The following is a 25,810-nucleotide window of genomic DNA, read 5'->3' as shown; positions in this document are numbered from 1 at the left end:
AAGGACTTTTATAAGCTTATGAACAACTCGGTTTTTGGAAAATCGATGGAAAATGTAAGAAATAGATGTGATATTAAACTAGGAAACGAAGAATTTTCAATGAAACAAGCTAAGAAAACGAATTTCAAATGTTTCAATATCTTTGACGACAACTGTATAGCGAGTCACATGTACAAACAAAAGGTTAAATTTAACAAACCGATTTACATAGGATTTTCAGTTCTCGACCTCTCAAAATTGCTAATGTACGAGTTTTATTACAACAAATTAAAGAAGTTTGATCCAGATTTGAATCTGTGTTACATGGATACAGACAGTTATTTCCTAGAATTGAAACGAGATCCCTTTAAAATTATTAAAGAAAATATAGATGATTTCGATACGAGCGACTATCCAAAAGATCATGAATGTTTCACTACTAAAAATAAGAAGGTAATAGGGAAATTCAAAGACGAATTGAACGGCGAGATATTAGAAGAATTTTGTGGTTTAAGATCAAAGATGTACTCGTACAAATATCTAGACAAAAATCCAGTTAGGTGTAAAGGAATTAAGAGAAGCGTTGTAAATAAAACAATAAATATCGAAAACTTAAAGAGATGTTTGTTCGAAGATAAAGAAGAATTTAGGGAGATGACTGTAATAAAAAGCTATAAACATGAATTGTACACCGTCACTATAAACAAGTTAGCACTGAACGCTAAAGATGATAAGAGAATCGTTCTAGAAAATAAGATCGATACAGTACCGTATGGATATAAAGGCGAAGCAAAATCTAATATATTAGATGAGTTAAATAAACTTGGAAACTTTGACATGTAAATGGAAGATGATTTGATTCACTGCCACAAATGCAAGAAAAAAACGAAAAATATAGATTCTAAAATCGTTCAAACTCAAAACGGGTTGTATAGAATTGCTGCAAAATGTTCAAAATGTAAGACAAACAAGAGTAAGTTTATAAAGAATCCAAATCCAAAACCTGTTAAGCAAGAATTGAAGACTAAAGATGAGATAGAGATTGAAGCTCGAGAAATTCATGCACCAGTACGAAAAAAGTTTAAAAAGAGAAAAATTATAACATTAGGAATTGACGATTTATGGGCAGCAGATTTAGTTATAATGTCTAACTATTCAGATCAAAATGATGGATTTAAGTATATGTTAAATGTTATTGATACTTTCTCAAAATATGCTTGGTCAAGAGCTATCAAAAGAAAAAACGGCAAGGATATTTCAAAAGCTTTCGAAGATATAGTAAAAGATGCCATAAGGATCAATCACAAACCGCCAAATCTACTTCATACAGATAAGGGTTTAGAGTTTAAAAATAAAGAATTTAACGAAGTTTTGAGAAAATACAACATTAAGATTTATCGTACTGAAAACGAAGAGAAATCAAGTATTGTAGAGAGATATAACAGAACTCAAAATGAGAGAATGAAAGTAATTTTTGAGATTAATAAAAACTTTAAATGGATCGATATTCTTCAAAAAATAGTCACAAATTATAATGATACGGTTCACAGCACAATCAAAATGAAGCCCAAAGACGTAGGTAAGGATGCAGAAAAGGAGTTATTAGAGACAGTTTTCGAGTATGTTCCACCTGAAATTCACACGAAAACTAAATTTAAAGTCAATGATCATGTAAGAATTGTTAGTAAAAAACAAACATTTTCGAACAAATATAAGAACAATTGGTCAAGAGAAATCTTTGTGATTTATCAAATTAATAACACAGATCCTGTAACTTATAGTATAAAAGATTTAAATAATGAAGAAATAACCGGAAAGTTTTATGAATATGAATTGAGAAAGTCAAAGATTTTTTCTATATAAATGGAGGCTCAAAAGAAATGTTCAATGTGCAAAGAAATAAAAGGTTTTGAAGCTTTTTATAAAGATAAGCTTAGAAAAGATGGATTATACTATTATTGTAAGGATTGTCATAAAAAATATGCAAGAGAATTATACGATAAAATGGAAAAATTAACTTTGGAAGAGAAAGAGTGTCACATTTGTAAAGAAATTAAGAATATTTCTGAATTTTACAATCGACATTATAGTAAAGATAGAAAGAAAGCTTATTGTAAGGCTTGTGAAAAAATATATAGAAAAGAATTATATGATAAAATGGAAAAATTAACTTTAGAAGAGAAAGAATGCACACGCTGTAAAATAGTTAAGAATATTTCTGAATTTAACAATTGGCATTATAGTAAAGATAAAAAACAAGCATATTGTAAAGAATGTATTAGAGAAATCTTTGCTGGACCAGTTCATTGCGTATGCGGAAGGGAAATTCAACAATTCTATAGTCTTAAAAGACATTTACAAACAAAATATCATAATTCGAGAGTTTAAACATTTTCATCGTGTAATTTAGATATTCTATAAATCAGTCGAGATTCTGCCATATTTGTAGTAAAATGATTTCCGTTGTATAAAATATTCAAAGATTCTTTCATTTGGTTATACAGATTGATAGAATTTGGTTCGTCATCAATGAACAAAATCTCTAATTCAGGATAATTTATTTTTAGATGTTTTAATCTTTTCGGTATTTCTCTCTTTTGAGCTCTGATAACGTAATAAGGATATTCCCACATGTGATTCTTCTTAATTAACACAAAAACATGGTGTTTTTTCTTATCAAAATCTTTACAAACAAGGTCTGGTTTCATCAAGTCAATTTTTACACTTTGTTTTGCGATTATTTCCGTTTTTATTTCATCTTTAATTTGCAAGTGTTTAACTTCGTCCTCTAAATATTTAATCTTGTTTTCAAGTTTGTACTCACCATATTTTCTAATGGAAGGTAATACTTCTTTCGTAACCCAATTTTTAAACAATTTCGCTTCTGGTTTATGCGATCTCAAAATTAAAGAATAAAGTCCAGATTCATTAATGAAAATAGTATCTTTGTGAATATTTGCGAGGTGGCCCTCGAGGGCTACCTTATCTTTTAGATAAAAGTATTGAGATTTGTCACCTTCATCGACATTATTTCTAATCGCTTTTTCTGTATTGTTATATTCCAATATTTCTGCAACATCTTTAGCCTTAAACCAAAATTCATTATTTTCGTCAACAATTGTTAAAATTTCTTTATTATTGAATTTTAGTTGATTATTTCTTAGATCTATGACTGACTCCATTTAGATAGAAAAAATTTAACAAGCAATTTTTATTTTGAGAGACCTGGTTCATTAATAAAAACAGTATAGGGATGAAGATTGTTAAGGGGCCATTCGAATAGACCCTTGTTTTTTAAGTAAAAATATTGAATTTTGTCATCATCATCAACATTTAATTTAATTGCGTTTTTTGTTTTTTCATAACCTAATATTTCACAAACATCTTTAGCCTTAAACCAGATTACATTGATTTCGTCTACAATCGTTACAATGTCTTTATTATTGAATATAAGTTGATTATTTATTGGATCTACAACTGTCTCCATTTAGATAGAAAAGAAATTTAACTAGTAATTTTTATTTTGAGAATAAAGCCCAGATTCATTAATGAAAACAGTGTTTTTTTGAAAGTTTGAAGGTAAGCTATTTATAGCCCCCCCTTATATTTAGATTAAAATAGAAGTTTTTATCATCATTATCAACTCGTTTGGAAAGTTTGAAGGTAAGAACGATTCGTTCCCCCCTTGATTCATCATTCTTTCGACAATCTTAAATATATTGTTGTTTTACTCTCATTATTTAATAAATTTCCCTCAGAGTCTTGTATAGTTAGAACGATTTTTTGAATTCTTTTAATATTTTTTCTAATTGGAATATAATCGATTTCATTTGGTTTTTCACTGATTTTTGATCCATAAGCAACATTTGGGAAAAAAGTGTACAAAATTTCCGATTCTTTGTGTAAATGTTCGGTATGATTTTCAAAACTAGGTTCAACGAGATTGCAGTGCACTTCAATTACATCGAACGGTCTAAATTTTGGCGTTTTATTTCCTAAATATACCTGATTTGGCTCAATAGTTTCTTGAACAAACCCTAATAAATCTACAATAATTGCTGAAAACATTATTCTTACTGGTGATTTTATTTGAATTTTATTAGAGAGATAATTTTTTTGCATTTCAAACTTGTTTTCGTCAAAGTTTAAAGATTTATCTGATTGTTTGAATGTTTTCAGATAATTTTTAAGGGAATTTTTAATTTGATCGAAAGTATAATATCCTTTGTTTAAACCATAATATTTTGTTATGTTCTTCTCACTAAATCCTATACAATAAGGAGAACTTTCACTAATATTTATTACAAAATTGTCAGAATAAAAACCGCTTAAACCGATAAAATAATTTGATTCTTCCTCTAAGTGTATAGGATGTTCCAAGTTTAAAACTAATTTAGAGCTTTCTGAAGTCAACTTGAACAGCTTCATTTTAGCTATTTAAATGGAGAAATTTTTAAAGCAAAAAGATCAGATAAAACTTCAAACGTTTGAAGAAAATAAGAAAGATCAACCAATCAGATTGTTAATTGTTGGTTCAAGTGGATGTGGAAAAACAACTTTATTATTGAATTTTATCTACAATAGGTTGATTCCTTATTCCAATTTGTATGTTTTTAGTAAATCTTTAGAACAAGACGCTTATAAAAAATTGCAAGAAAGATTTGAAAATATTGAGAAAAACTTAAGCAAAAAGGTATCACATTTTTATAATGCCTCTGAGGACATAGTTCCATTAAGCGAGTGTAAACCCAATTCGTTAATCGTTTTCGATGACTGTATTTTAGAAAATCAAGACGTTATTAAGGAATATTTCGTAATGTCTCGTCACAAAAATATCTCTTGTATCTATCTTTCCCAATGCTTTTCAAAGGTTGATAAACAAGTTATTAGAAATAATTTGAATATGTTGTGTGTTTTTAAGCAAGACGATCACTATTCGAGAAAGATTTACAACAATTATGTGGGATCTGATATGAGTTTTAACCACTTTAATGAATTATGTGATAAAATTTGGAAAGAAGACTATGGACTTTTAACTATTAATTTAACTTTGAAGCCTAAAAATGGTAAATATTTGAATAAATTTTCTAATATAAATGCTGCTCAGTGGTCTGGCAAATCTACTTGATAAAATATTTGTTACAATTATTTTTACATTATCTTTACTTTTTATTTACATTATGAAAACAACTGAAAAACGGTAAATCTGTTCACGTTTTTACGTTCCACGTTCACGGTTTTACGTTCCACGTTCACGTTTTTACGTTCCACGTTCACGTTCTTACGTTCCACGTTCACGTTTTACGTTCCACGTTTCGTGTTCCACGTTTCAAAATTTTCCTAAATAAATGGTGAACGTAACTTCTGAAGAAGCGAAAAAACTTGATCAAATCGAAAAGAAATTAATCAAAGAATTTAAAGAACAGATTCGAATTGATGAAGAAGAACAAGAACTTATTCAAAAAATTAATCAACCTGTAACTTCTGCAATAAAAAATGTTGAGGGCAAAATTGAAAATGTTTTAAGCGATAATCAAAATTTAATGAATTTGGTTCCAGTTGTACGACAATTTGCCGATATTTCGATTCCAGAATCTGAGTTTGAATTGCCAAAATTACCATCTTCAACACCATTTAGACCTCGAATCATTGAAGACTCTACCATAGTTGAACCAATAAGTCCTGGAACAACGGATATAATAATTGGTGAAATTGGTAAAAAAATTCCTTCCTAGAGCGAAGGATGATAAATTTGGTTTGTATTGGGATAGAAAAAAGAAAAGTTTTATGATTGGAAATTTACCCGTTAATTTTGAACAAAATGATATAATTATTAATGAAAAAACATATGAAGGAACTCAAGGTTTATGGAGATTATTAACAGACTATGACGCTCCAAAAGATAATTTATATTCTGAAGAAGATTTGAAAAAGTATACAGAAATTTTATGGAAATCTGATTCAATTTACAAAAATAATGATCCATCAACTAAGAAACCAAAGTCAAGTAAAGGTAAAATATATCTCAATTTGATTAAACCAATTTGGGAAAAAAGAATCGAAGGATCAGGTGTAAGAAAATACAATGATAATAAGATTGAGTACAGATATATCGACGATTTGACAAAACTCGATGGAATTATTAATTATATTTATGCTCAAGAGAAGGCTGGAAACAACAATTTTTTGAACGAAAAGAAAGCGATTAAAGATTTTATTTCGAACAAACTTGATGAATTGATTGAAAAACCTGATGGAATTAAATATTTAAAGCGAGTTTTGCCAGCAATAAGTTCATCTATGATTGAAGGTAGCGGACTTTTGAATGATTTTATCAACAATTTACCTTTTGAATTACACGTACCAACTTATCAGTATCTGGGGCCTGGCACAAAACTCGAAAAAAGACTAAAAAGAGGAGATCCTGGTATAAATAAATTAGACCAAGCTGCTATGGAACACGATATTTTTTATGCAAAACATAGAGACAAAAATTCCAGACATATAGCAGATAAAGTTTTGCAAGATAAGGCAATGGATAGATTTTTATCAAAAGATGGTAGCTTAGGTGAAAGATTTGTTGCACTTCCAACAGTTGGAGCAATGTTTTTGAAGAGAAAACTAGGAATGGGAATTGAAGAGAACTTGAAATTTTAACTATATAAATGGAGGTGAATGTAAATTTCAGCAAAAATCAGAAAGAAAAAATAAAATCCGCTTTTAAGAAAAAAATACCCGTTAGTATTCAATTTAAAATAGATCAACTAAAAAATGGCGAAGATAAGATATTTTTAACAAATAGACAATACAATAAACTCGAAAAACATAAGAAAAACAGTAAAGGAACCAGAATAGAATTTTCTTATAATCAGTTGAAAGAACTTAAAAAATGGTGGTCTTTTGAAAGATTTATTAGATTTTGGAGAAAATATTCCAGTTGTTAAAAATGTTGTTCCTTATGTTCGTTCGTAAAGCTGCTCCAATCGTTAAAAAAGATGTGATTCCTATTGTTCGAAACATTTTAAATTGGTTAGATAAAGAGTTGGAAGATGTTACAGGATCTGGATTAGATGAAAAAACTTTGAATTACGTGAAATCAAACATCGGAAAAAAAATTTGAACCTTTAACATTCGGAGAATTGGAAGAAATCTGCAAAAACATTAAACATTTTAGAGGAATCTTCATGAGAGATACATTACCTGAAAAAGTTAAGAAATTTGAATGTGGAATTGTGAATTTAGACTCGATTATGGGAAGTGGAACGCATTGGGTTTGTTATTATAAAAATGATAAGAATACATCTTATTTTGATTCGTATGGAAGAATTGAGGACAAACCACCTATAGAATTGATTAAATATTTGAAAAAATCAAGCGTCTACTACAATGATTCTCAGATTCAAGACTATAAAGATCCCCCAATTTGTGGTCATTTATGTGTTTTTGTTTTGAATGAACTGAGTACTGGTAAAGATTTTAAAGAAGTTGTTAACAAATTATTACTTAATAAATATGGATTCACAAAATATTTTTGACGTATTTGGAACACAAATTATTCAAAATGTAGATAATAGTTTGAATTTTGATAGTTTGAGAAATGAGTTTGATAACAAGTTAGAAAATGTATTACAAAACCTTCCAGATTCAGATATGTTTGCTGTCGAGATTGAAGATTTTAAAGCAGAATATGATAACAAACTTGCAAATTTCATGAGTTCAAATGAAGTTGCTGATAAAATAAAAACATTGGAAAAAGAAGTTGATGATGGTGTAAAAAAATTATTTACCAATTTAATGTCTCATATCGAAAAAGCTGATAAAATTACTGAAGCGATCAAAGTTGAAAAGAATTATGTTAGTTTGGCTAATAAAAAAAGAATTGTCGGTGTTCGACCTGGTATTGACAAACATGATGTTGTTGTTAAAGAACAAATTTTAAAACCTCTAAAATTATCAGAAAACATCGATATTGTTGATTTACATGATCCGAATGTTAAAAATGCCTTAGATTTTAAAGGAAAAAGAATTAGCGGTGTTAGTAAAGGAATTAATCCATTTGATGTTGTTGTAATGATTCAATTAGAAGATCCTATTAAAATGTTTAATGAACTAAAACAAAATTACGAGAATCATAAACAGCATGTTAAAGATTTTACAACAGAAGTCTATGACAAGTTAGAAGCCAGAAATAGAAGATCAGTAGACGATGTTGGTGAAATTAATGAAAAACTTACTAATTTTAAAGAGTCTTTTGATAAGTTTAGTTTAGATGCTACGAAAACTTTTGAGAATATTGGTCATAAATTTGTTGAATACAATGATTCTTATGCTGTCAAATTTCAAAAATTACAAGAAAAACTTAATAATATGGAGGAAGATCTTACTGAAATAGGTATTCGTGTAGGGTTTTATGCATGATAAAATTTCCTTATATAAATGGCGCTCATATACTGTGTGAGGTGTAAGGCAAAAACTGAAACAAATGATATAAAATACTATGCAAATATCAATGGAGTTAAGAGAATTTCTGGAAAATGTGCTGAATGTAACGCAAAAAAGAGTCAATTTATAAAAACTTGAAATTTTTTCTTAATAAATAGAGATGGCGGGACATTACAGTGCTTTCGATCTTTTTATAATGCAACACGAAAGAGATTTGAAAAAAGAACATTGGGATGACATTTCTCAAAAATATGAATTATCCGAAGATATGATGAGATTATACGTAAACAAATTGAATTGGTATAACATTGCTAAATATCAAACTTTATCATCAGAGTTCATTCAAGAAAATATACATTATCAATTAAAAGATCATATGTCTGTTCTTTGTCTCTATCAACACTTGAGTCTAAAGTTTTTGGATGAAAATAAAGATACAGTTGATTGGAACAATATTATAGATAGCGGTTACTATCCTGTGCAGATTTTATTGAAATATGTGACCGAGATCGCAAAATTTAAGGAAGAGAATCCTGAATATGACGAAGTAGATCATTAAAAATGACTAAAATTTATATCTTTTCTTATAAAAAACGTACATTAGATCGATGAAAAAATGATACACGATGTTTAAAATTTCTAAATTTTCTCTTATTAAATGGCGGACTACAGAAAATATGCTAGTGATATTGAAAGGGCGGAGTTTAAAAATTTCTATCCAATTAGTAAACAACATTTGAATGAACCGAATAAAAGAACTGAGTTTAATATTGATTTTGGAGATAACTTTTGCTCGTCTAACTTCCAGTTTTATATTTCTGGAACTTTAACAAAACAAGATGGTCAAGCATATCTTGGAACTGATAATGTTAGATTAATCGATAATTTTATACAGTTTTTATTTTCTAAGATTGAAGTAAGAAAACACAATAAATTGATAGAAGAAGTCGAAAACTGTGGCCAATTAAGCACAATTAAAGGAACTATTTGTTATTCCAAAAGTAATGTATTTTCAAACAGTTTTGAATCAACTTTTAAATTTGGACAATTTGAAGCGGTCGGTGATTTAGCACATTTCGGCTTAGGATTCTTTGAAAATGTAAATTTTCCAATCTATAAAGGTGGATTTTACATTAGTTTCATAAGAGCTGAAGACGATGATGTGATTCTGAAGACTGCAACTGGAAATGTTATGCCTGTTGATGGCAAAATTACAATTAACGAGTTTTTCATTAGAGTTCCGATGATTGATTACAAAACCACGAGTAAAATTAGGTTGATTGATGAAATTATAAAATCTCAAAACATCACTTTTAATTTTCTAGATTGGCAATGTATTGAACAAAAAGGTATTTCCGGAACAACTTATTCGTTCGATATCACAAATATTTATAGAAATATCTTCAATCCCAAGTTCGTTATCATTGGTTTTCAAACAGATAGACAGAATAATCAAGAAAAAAATCCTTCAAAGTTTGATAGTTTGGATGTAAAAAATATCAGAGTAAAATTGAACGGTTCTTATTATCCAGATGAATTACAAAATTTAAACATTTCCGGTGGTCTTTTCAGAATCATGTATCAGATGTATCAAGATTTTAAGAAAGTTTACTACAAAAATATGGAAATGTATTACAACCCCAAAGAATTTATAGCAAATAGACCCATTTATGTCATTGATACAACAAAGAGTTTGACAAATATTTCTGGTTCAAAGAACGATATAATTATCAATATGGATTTTCAAAAAGCTGTTACAAACGCGATTTGTTATGTTGTTGTTGTCTCTGAGAAATTTTTAGCCTATGATGTGATTAAGAACGATATTAGAGAAATTCAGTAGTTAATGATGTTCATATTGTTCTCTTTCATTCCTTCTAAAACTTTAAAAATATACTCTTTCGCTGATGAAAAATCTCGATTTCTTCCGTAATAATCTTTGTAATCATAGACAAAATATCCTAAATAGTTGAATAATAAAATAAAATCATTTCTTTTTATCTCGGTAGTTGAAATATAAACATAAACATTTGCGCTGAAAAATTTATATCTCGGCAGACTTAGTTCCATAGCTTCCATTTATTCTTTTTGTAAAAATGGAAGAGTATAATGCCAACTGTTACAAGTGTTATAATAGAGGAGAAATTATTGATAAAAGATTAGTTTGTAGAGATTGTAATTTAATTTTGTATGAAAGACCTAAACCTAAGAAATTTCGAAATAAGCTAACACATTTGAATAATCTGCTTAGAAAATTACAATATGGAGATAAGAAGCAAACAAAATTTGTCTCAGAATTTAGAAAAAAGAACAAAAATTTTTACTTATCTCTTGGAACCGTTGACAAAATTATTTTCCTTTTCAAAGAATACATTAGGTTTGTAGGTTTAAATACACACGTTTATTATGAGAAGATTTTACCTATAATCTTTCACTATTTAGACATTGAATTTAACTACGATTTTAAACCTGAAATCTTTGATGATTTTATAGTACATTTGGAGAAAGTAAATGAAGAACCTCGTGAAAAGAATGCGGTTTTACTCACATTCTCCCCGACTTCTCGAGTGATTGTTAGCAAATTTCATTATTTCCGTTTATAGATTTTTCATTGAGATTTCTGGATTTTTTTCATTAAAATAGCTTAAGAAATTAGAAGCCTATAATGAACAGTAAAACAGCTATAGATTCGGTTATTTAACATTCGTGATTTCTTAGATTTTTTTATTGTTCAATGGACAGTATTTTACATTGATTTTCTGACTGTCCCAAAAGTGCGCCAGAACCCTTACATTCATATCTACTGCTATACTTTTATATGTAAAATAATTGTATTTGTTTCAGATTGCATAAAATAACTAAACTATATTAAAACGACGTTTGAACAGCGCAGTACGTATGATTACTTAAGGCAATCTGAAATGGCATTTCTGCAGGTACTGATGCAGTAAAGTACATTCATTAATAATTAAAAGTCGTAGCTTGTTTGATTTAAACTAAAATAGTACACGATTTCATTATATTAATAATACTAAATTTGGAATGTTCAAGAAAAGTCTTGTCAAGATCTTTTTAGATACGTGTTTATTCGTACTGTTCTTGCAGCAAAAACACCATTTGATTTCCACTTTTAATTCAAGTTTTCATCTCGTCAATACATACTGGACAATTTGGATTTAAAGGGTGAAGGTCATTATCTTGTAACCATTAAAAACATTGCTCAGTGATCAATATGCAAATATTGACTCAGATTTTGGGTCAATATTTGCATATTCGGTAATTCTAAGCAATATATGGGTCAACCTCGATTTTTCTCATATTACAATATAATGTTCCAATAGTCAATTAGAAAAGGAAATGACTAGAATTTCTTGCCGGAAAGCAGTTATAGGGAGCAGGCAACCGCCAGACGGTCATATATTGCTTAGAGTTACCTATTAGTGATCAGGGGAACTGACGTGATCTGGGCTTCAAATTTGGAACTACTCGAGTTAATTTTTTTTTCTAAAAGAGCAAGCAGCGCGCTGCGCAGCGGGCAGGCATCGTGCGTGATCCTTTTTTTTATTAAAAATTTCTGATAAATTGTTATTACATATTACAATATAATGTAGGTAATGTATGTAAAACAATTTTAAAACACATAATTACATGCTGGAAAGCAAAGTAAAACCAATATAATCCGCCCAATACAAAATCTCCGTAAAAATCTGGTAAAGGAATCTGTGTCATTCCTTTGGCCTGAATCAATTCAGTATAGACGAAGATCACGCACGATGCTTGCCCGCTGCGCAGCGCTTCGCGCTGCTTGCTCTTTTAGAAAAAAAAATTAACTCGAGTAGTTTCCAAATTTGAAGCCCAGATCACGTCAGTGCCCCTGATCACTAATAGGTAATTCTCGCGGTTGCCTGCTCCCTATAACTGCTTTCCAGTAAGAAATTCTAGTCATTTCCTTTTCTAATTGACTATTGGAACATTATATTGTAATATGAGTTGCCTGCTCCCTATAACTGCTTTCCGGCAAGAAATTCTAGTCATTTCCTTTTCTAATTGACTATTGGGAACATTATATTGTAATATGAGAAAAATCGAGGTTGACCCATATATTGCTTAGATTTACTGCATATTCATCGCCATTGTTCTTGTCGTTGTCACTAGCCTTCTCCATCTCCTACATCACTAGTCTAAATAAAGCTGGCGATGATTAATTATAATGAATATTTACAGGTTAAATGTCGTATTCAATAGTACTGATATTTAAAATCGATAATCATAATCCGATTGTTGGTGGCCACTTATTAAACTCTCCCCGATTTAAGTACTGTACGATAAATTGTTATCAGAATAATTGGGATATTTCCTAGTTTAATTTGATGTATTGTTTATTAAATAATAATGCAGAATAAGTACGCGCAATAGGCTACCAAATGTTAGTAGCCACTTCTGCTCGCTCACTTCAACAGAATGCAAAATAACTGGATTATGTCTTCTACTTTTGACGCAGGAAATTTCGTTCAGGAAAAAGGTCAGCTACATCCTTTATTTTCAGAATTTCTACTTGAACAAGAGCATCAGTTTTAAAAATCTGTGTCTGTTACCTTGTGACACAAATAAAACATGTATTACTTTTTTGTTCACAGATGTATTTGCTGGTACAAGTGGACTGGGCAATGGATCAGGTAGAGGGGGCGTGTCATCTTTCAAGTCCGGGCCGAGGAAAGCAGTTTACAATGGATTGGGTTATGCAAATGGAGATTACCAAATGAAGCAATTTGCTGGTGAGTAATTTTTTAGATTGCATTTTAGTTACAACTAAACGGGATGCTCTCTTTTTCCCGATTTTAATTACTTTTTTTCACATGTTTTGTTCTAAATGCACGTCTCTCATAACGTAAGTTCTTAAACTCTCTTCAAAGAGTTGTGCTACCAGTTTCTGAGAAGAGTCATAACAGCATAGCTTATCATTTATAGTCATTATAGCAGTGTCACACTTCACATATTCTGACAGAGTGGAATTTCTTGGCATTTTTCTGGATAATCATATCTGATATAGAACTATCACAACAAATACACTAGTTGTAGACTCCTGCAGTAACTTTTTTTTGTAAAAATTGTACCAAATACAAGGGCCTGTACACTGTAAAGGAAAATGGGTACTTTGGGATTATACGGACCACACCCAGACATGAATTGTTATTTGACATTATGCTTCTACTGATTACTAGATTAGCGCAGAACAATATTTCGTCAATATAAAACAGGAATTGTCTTATCACAAACCCCTCCCCATCCTCAGACAGAGGTCAAAGTCGAGCAATCTAGTAGATAACGTGACTGCAGAGTTTCGCCGCCCATTCAGCTGGTGTGCTGCATTGTTCTACTTTCGTGTTTTACTGTGTGTGTAATAGATTAGTGATGGGTGACACTATGAGAATTTGGGATTTACCCAGGAGCGAAGAGGGGACCATTCGTTTTTTACAAGATCATGACTTCTTGCCTAAATCCAAAATATGCCTGAATGGACATACCATCGATACAATTTTGTCGACCTGGAAACCAGTGCTAATACTCAACATGTTAAGCGAATGTGGGGGGTCAGCTAAATGGCGTAATAAAAAACGAGGAACAGCACGACACCATCTTGACTCATACCAAGCTGAATACATGTGGTGGTCGGCAGTTGCGGCTGAAGGCGGAAGGAAATTTACTACACTCACTCATCCTTGATATTACTGCATTCTGGGCGTCACAGGAAACCCATTAACAATTATTGATAATCGTTGTAATTTTGTAATTAAACAGTTGTTGTTTTTTTTTCATTCTATAATGTTGTTTTTACAAATTTATATCTTTGTGTTCGTCATACTGGTGTGGTCGGTATAATCCCAAAGTACCGGAAAATGTTATCCTTTCAGGGATTATAATAATAATAATAATAATTTATTGTACCACACTGATTGAACACAATACCATACCTTAGATAAATTGCTGACTTCTGATTTTATTTAAAATTTTCATTTTATTTCATCAAAATAATCTGACCCTAATCTGGTTCTTAACCATGTTCACTTGATTTCTACTGTCACGAAGTTGAAAATGGAAACAATTCCTTTGAACTGAATAATTTTACATTTTCTATTGGGTCTGGGCATCCTATGGTGTCCATCAAAATAAATAAATGGTGAGACTACAAAATTTTTACACAAACACCTTTCACCTAGTAAGGTTCTCTATAAACCCACCTAAAAACGCCAAACTAAATTACCTTTAATTAAATATTAAAGAAGTATTGCTTATTCTTAAATAAAAGAAAACTGCTTGGCCAGAAGGGTTAACCACGTGCAGACAATACTACTAGTTTTAATCATTAAAATAAAAATGTAATAATCAGGTTACATTCTTAACAGTGTGTGAGAAACATATCATTGATGTGCTTCACGATTTTTGGAAAGGATTATTGTACTATTAACAATATATCTGGATGATATTTACATCAATGTATTCAGGAAGTTCTAAACAACAGATATATAATAGGTCTTTATCTGTAATGTAACGAGTTTGGTAAATGCTTTACAAAAATATAATTTCGAAAGCTCGTGCCAGTGGTTTGAAGAAACTACCAAATACATAATTTTTAACCAATCACAGAACTGATATGACTTGACTAACACATCATTGCCATATGTCACCAACAATGAAGAACTAATGCATTGTAACAATTCTCATGAAGTTATTTTTGTTGGGGGGTTGGCAACGGTTTCGAAACAAATTGGGAGGTGATTTCTTTTTCTCACAAAGGGCATCCAATAACTTTACCGTTCTTGCCATCTTGGTATCGTGAATTATAACCTTTGTGAAGTGCAGTAAGTTCTGTTTTTTAAGATAGTATACTACTACAGTAGAACCCCTCATATCCGGCCTCGGTTTTACCGCACCTCGGTTTATCCGGCCACTTCCCGGAAGCCAATATCGAAATTTATTTACCACGGCTTGCAGACGCGCAGTTGCACGCACTAGTCTCCCACGACTCGTGCATTATTTTGGTGTATCTATTTGTTTACATTTTCCTGTGTTGTCCTCAGTTGAGCTAGTAGGTTTAACCTGTAAACAGTTTGTTGATTATTTCCAGTGAGGTTAGTACAGTACAGTACAATTGTTTTGTTTCGTCAAGTGTTGTGTACTGTAGGTTGGTTTATCCGGACGAATCGTTATCCGGCCAGGAACTCGGTCCCGTGGTGGCCGGATATGAGGGGTTCTACTGTAATGATTTCTTTGAGTAGAATTGTGAAGTTTATATATATATATATATATATATATCTTATATATATAAAAATCTTGAGTCACGATGTATGTTGCCAATAAACTCCAAAACGACTGAACCAATTTCAATCAAATTTCACATGTATCCGTAATTTAGTCTAACTTAGAAGATAGGATAGTTATTATCTGAATTATTCGCTTATGTCGTGAATATAAACGAATAAAATGAAGAAAAGTTTTCAAAGCGCCTGCACATTATAACCTGCAATTACGAGATAGATACGTATATTAAACAGTGAAACACTATTTGAAGGCGCTAAGTTATGTTGTATAATTGTCTAAACTAAATTTTTGGTTGAACTTAAAGGTTGAGTGGTAGACCACTTTGTAATAAAATACATTATGCATGTACAATACATTTTTTGACATATTTTCTTGATCGTGACATCAAGGTAAAATCTACATCGGGGTTGGAAATATAATTTACTTCGACCAGAAATGCTCATACGCGGGCAAAACTTACGAAAAGCGTGCGAAGCCGCGGGAAACAGCTAGTATATATATAAATAGATTATAAAATTAGCATGTTTTAGTGTTAAAACCATTATTTCTTTGTACAACAAAGTTTATATTTCTTTGCGGCCTCTTGGCATATCTCTCCCCAAATGGAATATTTATATACTATATTTTTTTAAAACTAAAATGTAATTTTATGATGATAATGTTTCAGTGTTTCTTATAGTTAGGATTTTTATGCATTTCCAAAATAATTCATAGAATAACAAAGGTCTTCTTTAAGTTAATTAACTTTTTTTATCTTTCCAAAAAAGAAGCCTATGTTAAAGTTTCATACTTCAAGTATCCTTTATTTTTAGCCATATCACAATATATTTTATATCCATTTATTCACATGTATGTTTTCTAACAAAATATGGTATAGAATAAAATAAATAACAATATTTGTATAATTTATTTTTATAAAAAATGTGTAGTATTTTTAATGAAAATATTTCAACGAGCATCCTGATACATATTATGTTATATTTAATTTATTACTCACAGTATTTTGATTTTTTACTTATGTTCCATTATCCAAGTAGTTTCCTACTACTGAATAAAAATATAAAAATTCACTTTAGGGCCAGATTTGTAGCTTGTTTTGGGGGTTATCACTTAAAACGTTTGTGTATCAGTGTTATTTTTGTTTTCTTTTTTACCTCTAAAAATTGTTTACAATTTTTATGTGGTTTTACAAAACGTTTAACAAAAATTCCAATTTTATTTCTGCTGAAAAACTAAACACATATTCTTTTTCTGCATAGTATTCTCATAGCTCATCATTAAATGCAAATTTTGTATTAATACATATTAAAATGTGGAACTAAAACTCCGATATCACTGTTACAGATGGCAAGCCAATGCAGTCCTCCAAGCCTAGCCGGGGCATAGGAATGACAGCCTGGGGTATAATTGCTGTGTTGGCCGGCTCACTGCTTCTTGGAACCATTCTGTATTATACTGTGCTGTTCTACCCCATCCTCTGCAAGAAGGAACGCAAGTACGACATTATGGACCTGACACCCGTTTAGTAGGTCTTGATACATTAAGTTACATTTTTTATTGTTTGCGTTCGTGTGTGTGGCTTGTCTTATATGTCATTCTTTTATGATTATGGCAAGGGTTTATTTTTATCAGTAATTCCTGTACGAGGTGTGTTAAAAAGTATCGCGGATTTTGTGTATTTTCAAAAATTATTTATTTATTCGTGAATATCTATTTTGTCCCCTTCAAAGTAATCCCCCTGGGATATTATACACTTGTGCCAACGTTTTTTCCAATCTTCGAAGCACTTCAAAAAATCATTTTTTGTATCTTGTTCAGCTCCTCCTTCGATGCCGTCTCTATCACGTCAATCGTGGCGTAGCGTCGTCCTTTCATGGGCCTCTTCAGTTTCGGGAACAAGAAAAAGTCACAGGGGACCAGATCTGGGGAATACGGTGGCTGCGGTATCATTAGTGTGTTGTTTTAGGCCAAGAAGTTGTGTACAAGCAGCGATGTGTGAGCAGGGGCGTTATCGTGGTGCAAAAGCTAATTTTTGTTTTTCCACAAATTCGGGCGTTTCTGGCGGATTGCTTCGCGCAAATTGCACGTAACTTGCAGGTAATATTCCTTATTCACCATTCTACCTTGTGGCAAGAACTCATGATGCACCACGCCCCTGCAGTCAAAGAAAACTGTAAGCAAAACTTTCACATTCGACCGAACTTGGCATGCTTTTTTCTGTCTTGGTTCGTGCTGCAGCTTCCATTGAGATGATTGAGCTTTGGTTTCCATGTCATAACCATAAACCCATGATTCGTCACCAGTTATGACCCTCTGGAGCAAATTCGGGTCGTCGCGGACAGATTCCAACATCTCATTAGCAATGTTCATGTGATGCTGTTTTTGATCAAAATTGAGCAATTTAGGTACGATTTTTGCGGCGACCCGTCTCATGCCCAAAGTATCAATTAAAATCAAATGGCACGAGCCAATCGATATGCCTAGGTCCTCGGCAATTTCTCTAACGGTGATTCGACGATTGGCCAATACAATTTTCTTCACTTCATCAATTTTTTCGTCTTTTGTTGAAGTGCTCGGGCGTCCGGCACGCTCTTCGTCGTTCACATCTTCTCGGCCTTCTGAAAACATTTTATACCACCGATAAACGTTGCTTTTGTCCAAAGTAGCTTCTCCGTATACCACAGTCAACATTCGGAATGCATCCGCGCACTTAATTTTGTTTTTCACACAAAATTTGATACAGGTTCTTTGTTCCATTTTTTTGAATAGGTAAAAATCGAAGACGAACCAAAACACGTGCAAGCAAAGCAGCTGTCAACTATTAACTGAACATTCAAAATGGCCGAAATTGTCAACATAAGTGAGAGACATATGTACCAACATAACGCCACGAAAAAAATCGAAATTCGAATATACGTAACCTGCGAAAATTCAAAATTCACGATACTTTTTGAACACACCTTGTATATATTTCAGTATCCCTTTTGGCACTATCTTATGTGATTATCACATCATTGTTTAAAATTTACAACTATTTTAGAAGATTAATTTATGCTATAATGGTATAACAATTCTATATTGGTTGACATTATTATATAATGATGTCAAAAACATCATAATTTTGAATCTTTAAAGATATAAATATGTACACCCAAGTAAGTAAGTAAGTGATTTGTAAAAATGTGGGCTTGGTTTATTTATTTATTTCCACGGCAATCGCCACTTTTACAATACCATTACATAGTAAAATAACATAACAATATAGAATAAGAGTTTGGTTGTAATCAGTTACAATTTTTATTTCTAGGCATATTGTACAATTCTGTACCGGTTATTTGTTTTGACAGTCTTGTGTTCAAACATATGTTTTTATCACCAAATTGAATTGCAAAATATTGTTACATTTCCTTGTGAAAAATAATTACTGAAGTTAATGTGGTTAATGTATGTATTTATTTTAAAATTATCTTAGTTTTGAGCTGTGGCGATCTTTATTGAGGAAAATTCCTTAAATCTTTTGGAGATTTCTTTATGAGGGTGATTGCATATTATGGTATACTGTATATCTAAAAATTAACTCAGCTGCTGTGGTGACACTAAGATTGAGGTACGACCATCCTTCTGTTTGAGTTAATTATTGTGTAGCAATTATGATAATGTTGGGATATCCAGAACAAACATCGATAGTAAAAATAAATTGAATTTAAAACTGTTAACGTATTTAAAATAAAATAAATTTCCTCTGTTGCAATCCAATGTAATGAGAATGAATTTATTTGTTTGTATTTTATGTAGACCTAATTGTTGTTATGTGTTCTTTTTTATGTAAAAAAGCTGCCTTATATGTAAAGCTAAATTATGAATGAAATATATTCTGATTTATATTAATGAGACCAGTCTTAACCCACAACACAAACGTTTCTTTTACTACATAGAAATTTGCTTTGGAAATAATTAGAATTTTTTTAATCCTTTGTTCACTGTAAGCAGAGTATCTCACAGATGAAATCTAACTCTAAATGTTCTGAATTAAATATATTGCATTTTTTTGGTGGTCCTAGCACACTCAGTGGCTCAGCTATCGTTCTTAAGCACATACACGCTCATGATAGTTACTTGGTTATTTTGTTTGGAAACTGATACAGGGCTTATTATTATTATTGGCTATTGTGCGAGGTTATGTACATTGGAATGAGATCTCATTTATTTTTTTCTTTTATTTATAAAGTTGTATGTATTGGTATTTTTATTTCACTACTTAACCATGGCAAAGTATTATCTTGTAGTAACATTTTATAATTATTTCACTAGTATAAAATTACTATTATGCCCACTATAATAACTGAAATTTTGTGCGATTATAATTAATTAGTAAAGTCTGATTTGACAATTATCATACTTCAAGTAAATTTTAGAGTGCCTTTGTCTCATTAATATTCTTAATATCTTGTATTTGTATTTCATACTTGTTAACCAGTATAGAATAAATTACTATTATGCCACGACTTTGTTTAATAATAATTGCATAGTAAACAAACTGAATTTGTTTCAATTACTTTTATGTTGTACTTACTATCAATAAAAATCATTTAAAATCTTTGTTAAATTTAAATATTAATATAATTTTAATTCAGCATTAAAGTGATTTCTTTACAGCATACAAGGGGTTAATAAGAAGAATACTGTAACAACGCTTTTAGACAAATTAAACTTAAAAATAAATTATGTTTGCAACATTAATAATAAAATTGTTGTTTTTATTCATAAAAAATCATTTTAATCATGATTTGGATACTTTTGCATATATCAGAAATATGTTCAGCAAATTAAACCAAAATAAATGGCTCTATTGACAGAGATAGGTTGAAATGTCTTAATTCATATATGGTCAGAACACATCATAATTAATTTTAGTTTTGTGTACACAAGAATAAACCATGCAGTACATTAATTGCAACTACAATTTAATATAAAAACTAATCATTATATATTCTCCAAAGCATAATATTTAGTATTTCAATGTTGTGAATTGTTTCAGAGCCCAGAACCATAGAACATTGGACTGCTGCCCATCGGCTCCTCCTGCGACAGACAATATCCCTGCACTCAGCACACCCGTATAGACCGTCACAATCCTAGTCACCTGTTATTGTATTGGTACTTGGCGTGCTACATTGGTCAGTTGATAGCTATTAACTTATTCTTAACCGTATTTTCTATTAAGTTTATAATATATTATGTTTGTATGCATGGTCATCAAACAGAATTTACATGATTATACAAGTGTATGAATCAGTAATTTTCTCTTACAATCGCAGCTGTTCATTGTAATTGAACAAGATCGTTGTCACTTTAATTTTTTTTCGATAATCATAATTAATAGTGTATTTTAACTTATTTGTGTTACTTTGTAACGGATAGAAATGTTTTGTAAATTAAATTACAAATCTGATCAAAATACTGCTCAATTAACTATAGAGAACAAATTAAGCTTCCACATCACAGCTCATGTGTGAATATTTGTGTGCTCAATTAAAAGTACCATAAAGTTGTCAATTTTGCATTTGAAGAAGTAGTTTACTTAAACTTGCATATCAAAAGATTGAAATCAGTACAAATTATTTACTCCACTAGTGTGGTTCTTTAATCTATTTTAAAACTATATCTCAGTATTAAATTAAACTAAAATGAAAAAAACTTTTATAATTTTCAGATGCAAAACTAGGATTTTGAATGGTTTCTCTTAGCCTAGTGTATAAATATATCATAAATAGTTATTAGAAATGAGGGGTGTGTTTATAAAGTGTACTCTCTTTTACAAGAATTACTCTTTTAATGTCTTTGTGTTACATCTTAATCCAGTAATGTGTACTGCTCTTAAAGCCAGTTGAAAACCCTTTTCAGAATGGACATATGCCATCCTTAATATCTAGTTAGTTTCAATCCGATATTGCTTTCAACTTAGAAAACATAAAATACTTAAGGAAGGATATGTCGTGTGATCAAGAAGGCTTGTGTAACTTGCTGAAAATATCTTAAGATTTTCCATTTTCTAATCAGTGTTAGTTATTGGGGAAAACCTGTCATATCAGTGTTGTTCACTGAACGCCAATTGTACGCATTAGTCCCTTGAACAAACGCATTCCATTCATTTATGTGCATTGTTATATGAAATTTTTGTTTAAGGTACATTTTGAATACACCTCATATACGTACTGCCTTTATACTAATGTGATCTTAAAGACTATTTTACATTTGTCTATTTCAGTCTGTAAATAGAAAAATGTAATTTTTCTCGGGTTTCCTTATTCCTCTTTTAATTAGTCATTAGTTTTATGTAGGCTAAATATAGCATAAAAGAATAGTATGGAATTATTAGAATAAGATACTACCAGGGCAATAGTATATTGTATTTTATCCTTATTAACAACCATGACAACTTGCAATGTTTTCCAAAAACCTGTTGTTGGAAATCTTTGAAATATGGGTTGAGCTCAAATTCCACATTGTTATTAGTATTACTAACAGAGTTATATTGCTAAACTAACTGCCGCCGAAACATTTGTTACAGTATTTTTATAAAGCTAGACTTTGGTATGGACATTTATATTTATAACATGTAATGTGATTTAGAATATTAGTTGAGCTAGTATTAGTTACTGTTGTAAATAATCGTTGTGCATTTAAATGTGCCTTTATTGTGGCTGTAAACTAGTTGATTGTAACCTTTTTTTATACTATGCTTTTATGAAGTCGAACTGAAATGGCCTACTAACAGTGTAAAGTAATTTATTAGAGAATGCATTTAAAACACTATGACTGCAATGAGAAATTATATAACTATACAAAGTAATTTTGCTATTTTAAAGCAACAATAGGTAATATATATTTTTAAAGAAATATACAGTATTTGTGGTGTATGTTAAGATTATGACATTTAATTTTTTTTATTAAATATTTTATAAAAAATAATAAATGGCATTTATCATGCAAGTTTTTTACTTACCTCCACCTAACATATTTCCTTTTGTCAGTAAGAAACGGTCTCCCTTATGTCAATGTACACTAACAGGGATAAAGCTTACTCTTAATGCAAAGCAGATTTTATCTTTCACTAATAGTTATGAATTATACAGTGTGAGTTAAAAGTATGGATACACTGTTTAGTTTTTGGTGGATAAAGATGGAGGGATGGAACTCGGGACATCTGTCTAGGAAATAGAAGTAAACTTTTTAGTGACTTACAACTTCTTTGTCCATTTCCCCATTTTAGGGTTTGTCTCGGCTAATTCTATCTCTATGGTGTGTAAGCTCTCATACATGCAATGTTCTCCATTGGGACGATTGCTCCTCATCATGGTCCAATTGGCCATCAGATTATAAAAGTTAATACCAAGAAGGTAAGGTTCACAGTCACATCCAAACCTCTCCTGAAGTAACATTGTCTACATACTCAGGGTGGCCACCCGACCGGGAATAAGCCGGAATTTTTCTGAGAACCGGGAAAATTTCAAAAATAATGTTTCCGTCTCGAAGAACTTATAAAATCAATACATAATTTGACAGCTTCCTGAATCAAGAACTGATTAATCTTGAAACATCGAATTTTATGCGACGTGGTTCGTGAAATTGTGAATAAAGATCGACATAAGATAAGATAAGAATCTCTTTATTCATAGTTGTATACATGAATAGTGTCAGCATTGTATATACAATATAGTTGACTAATCTTTACATTAACAAATTAGAATTCTGGGTATATTTTCCAATTTAAAATAGCCATACATAATATATAATGGTTAATCCATAAACATTATATTTCTGCAAGTTCATATTATAAATTAAAGAGAACTTTAAATTCATAAAAATAAGCTTCAAATTAATGAACTAACCAATGGGCCATCTGATTCATAAAATTCCTCTATTGAGTAAAGTGACTTTGCTGTCAGGTAACTTGTTAATTTTTTCTTAAATTTTGGCAAGGTTTGTTCCGATCTAATGTGGCAAGGTAATCTTTGAAGAAATTTTAGTCCCACGTAGGTTGGGCTTTTTTTATAGATCTCAAGATTATGATGCCCAATTATTCTATATCTGGAATTCCTGGTATTGTATTTTTGAGTAGGACGATCTGATATTTCAATACATTCTTTTGCAGTTAAGATTGTGGCAGTAATATATAGGGCAAATACTGTTGGAATTTGTAGCTGAGCAAAATAAATTTTAACTGAGTCTCTCCATCTAAGATTTAACGTGATCCTGACAGCCTGTTTTTGTAATTTCAGAATTCTATTGAGATTTGCTTTGACTGTCCCCCTGTATAGGCTAATTCCAAAGTTGATGTGAGAATGAATGAGTGAATAATAAATTGTTTTCAATGTTTTGAGATTGCTCAGCTTTGACATTCTTCTCAGAACAAATAATCCAGATGATATTTTGGATGAAATTCTATTTACGTGGTTTGTCCAGTCTAAATTTTTGTCAATTGTCAACCCTAGAAATTTTGTGCTGCCTGTTTGATCCAGTTCATGATTCTCTATTAGGATTTTAAGGTTGGTCTCTTTATTTGAATTTTGTTTTGTGAAAAATTGCATAAGGTGTTTTTTTCATAATTGACTAAAGCTTACATATGTTTGTATGACGCCGGTTAATCGAATGTTACCTCCACTATTGTATTGAGTATCTTGGTTAGTTCTACTCCTGTGCCGCGGCAAGCCTCCGCCCCCCACCCTCCAAATACGTAACAATACATTGAACAAATAAAATCTGCCGACCGATCGTTTCGGACTTTGGCTATAAACGAGTGGTACGCTTTAAGCGGCAAAGCTATAGTAACCGCGATACAAACGGGTTTTTTTTTACTTAAGTATTAAACAGTCGTCGAAGTGGGGTCTCCGGACGAAATTGTCCAACTCTTATTCTTGAGTGAAAATAGTGTTTTGAAAAGACGTGTGTTAGATAGCACAGGCCTAAAATATACAGTGTTATAACAGGCTTACAGAGTTCGGTTCGGTTCGTTGAATAATATAATATTTGACGGTTTGATAAGAGTTACAGCCTGGTTTTTGAGTAGGCCCTACACTAGAATGTCAGTGTAGGATTTTTACAAAGCTCGATAAGATACCTTTTGGAGAAGAAAGTATTGGGTTAGTTACAAGTAACATTGAGCGTCTTGTTGCACAGGAATGACAGAATGAGCTGAGGGGTGAGCGGCAGGAGAAACGTAATGCCTAGAATTTGCGGCGGTTAAGCGCCATCGTGTGGTACTGCCCTGCCGCTCAGCTGCCCTGCAGTACTCACAACAGCTTATCGCTCGTATCACGGCCGAGGTCTAGGTTGGACTACGGACGATTGCTCCTAACACACGCTCCGATTGTCATCTAATTACTTAGGTTAAAACAAAAAAAGTGATGTTATGTTTTGATATCACAGTCACATCCAAATCTCGACTGAACGGCGTTTACACCGACGAAAGTTTTGTGACCAACTTAAAAAACCGCTAGTCGAAACGGGCAAAGAGCTCTCACGAGCTCTGTCGGACAGTTGGTTACAAGAACTGGAGAACAGTGTCGGCTATTAAAATTTCAATTATAAAACATAGAAGAGACATCACTGCCGTGTGTGAATAGACTTCGTCTTGACTCCCAGAACAACCAGCGATACAACTGTAGCCAAGTACTTGCGATAGTTATCTTGAGTAAAATTGGTTAACATTATGCTACAGTAATTGTGCAAATTTACTTGCCAGCGTAAACGCAACTTATGTTGTTGGCAGTCTACAAACAGCAGACGGTAAGCCGATCGGATCAACCACGGATACTAGTGGGTTGAATGACAGCTGGAAATCCCGTCAGTACTCCGGTCAACTATTTATCGGAACGACTTCTACGCACACGTGACGATCTTTTGGACGATTCGAGCTGTTTAAACCAAATAGTCAAACGTGCACGAGGATCTTGGTCATGTTGTTTTGTATTCTCTGACTGTAATCTAACGATACTGATGCATTCTTCATGTATAGGCCGTTAGTGGGATATTTTCGAAACCACAGTACTTTTGCGGGACTCTAACC

General features: G+C 31.5%; 1 protein-coding gene across 4 annotated transcripts in view; it reads left to right on the top strand.

Moving 5' to 3' along the window:
- LOC124361850 overlaps positions 1–22,734 on the top strand; it is a 28,766-nt gene extending 6,032 nt beyond the window's left edge. For 2 of the 4 annotated variants that reach the window (XM_046815880.1, XM_046815878.1), the window contains 3 exons: positions 13,059–13,196; positions 17,086–17,236; positions 20,780–22,734. In XM_046815880.1, the coding sequence (XP_046671836.1) occupies positions 13,059–13,196; positions 17,086–17,236; positions 20,780–20,864 (374 nt within the window). In that variant the 3' untranslated portion in view covers positions 20,865–22,734. Of the gene's footprint in view, positions 1–13,058; positions 13,197–17,085; positions 17,271–20,779 lie in introns of all 4 variants that reach the window. The other 2 variants (XM_046815882.1, XM_046815881.1) reach the window with 2 other exon arrangements.
- Positions 22,735–25,810: the final 3,076 nt, after the last annotated feature.

This window comes from Homalodisca vitripennis, chromosome 5 (assembly GCF_021130785.1).
Source record: "Homalodisca vitripennis isolate AUS2020 chromosome 5, UT_GWSS_2.1, whole genome shotgun sequence".
In the NCBI taxonomy this organism is placed as follows: Eukaryota; Metazoa; Arthropoda; class Insecta; order Hemiptera; family Cicadellidae; genus Homalodisca; species Homalodisca vitripennis.
This window is presented reverse-complemented; position numbering and strand designations above follow the sequence as displayed.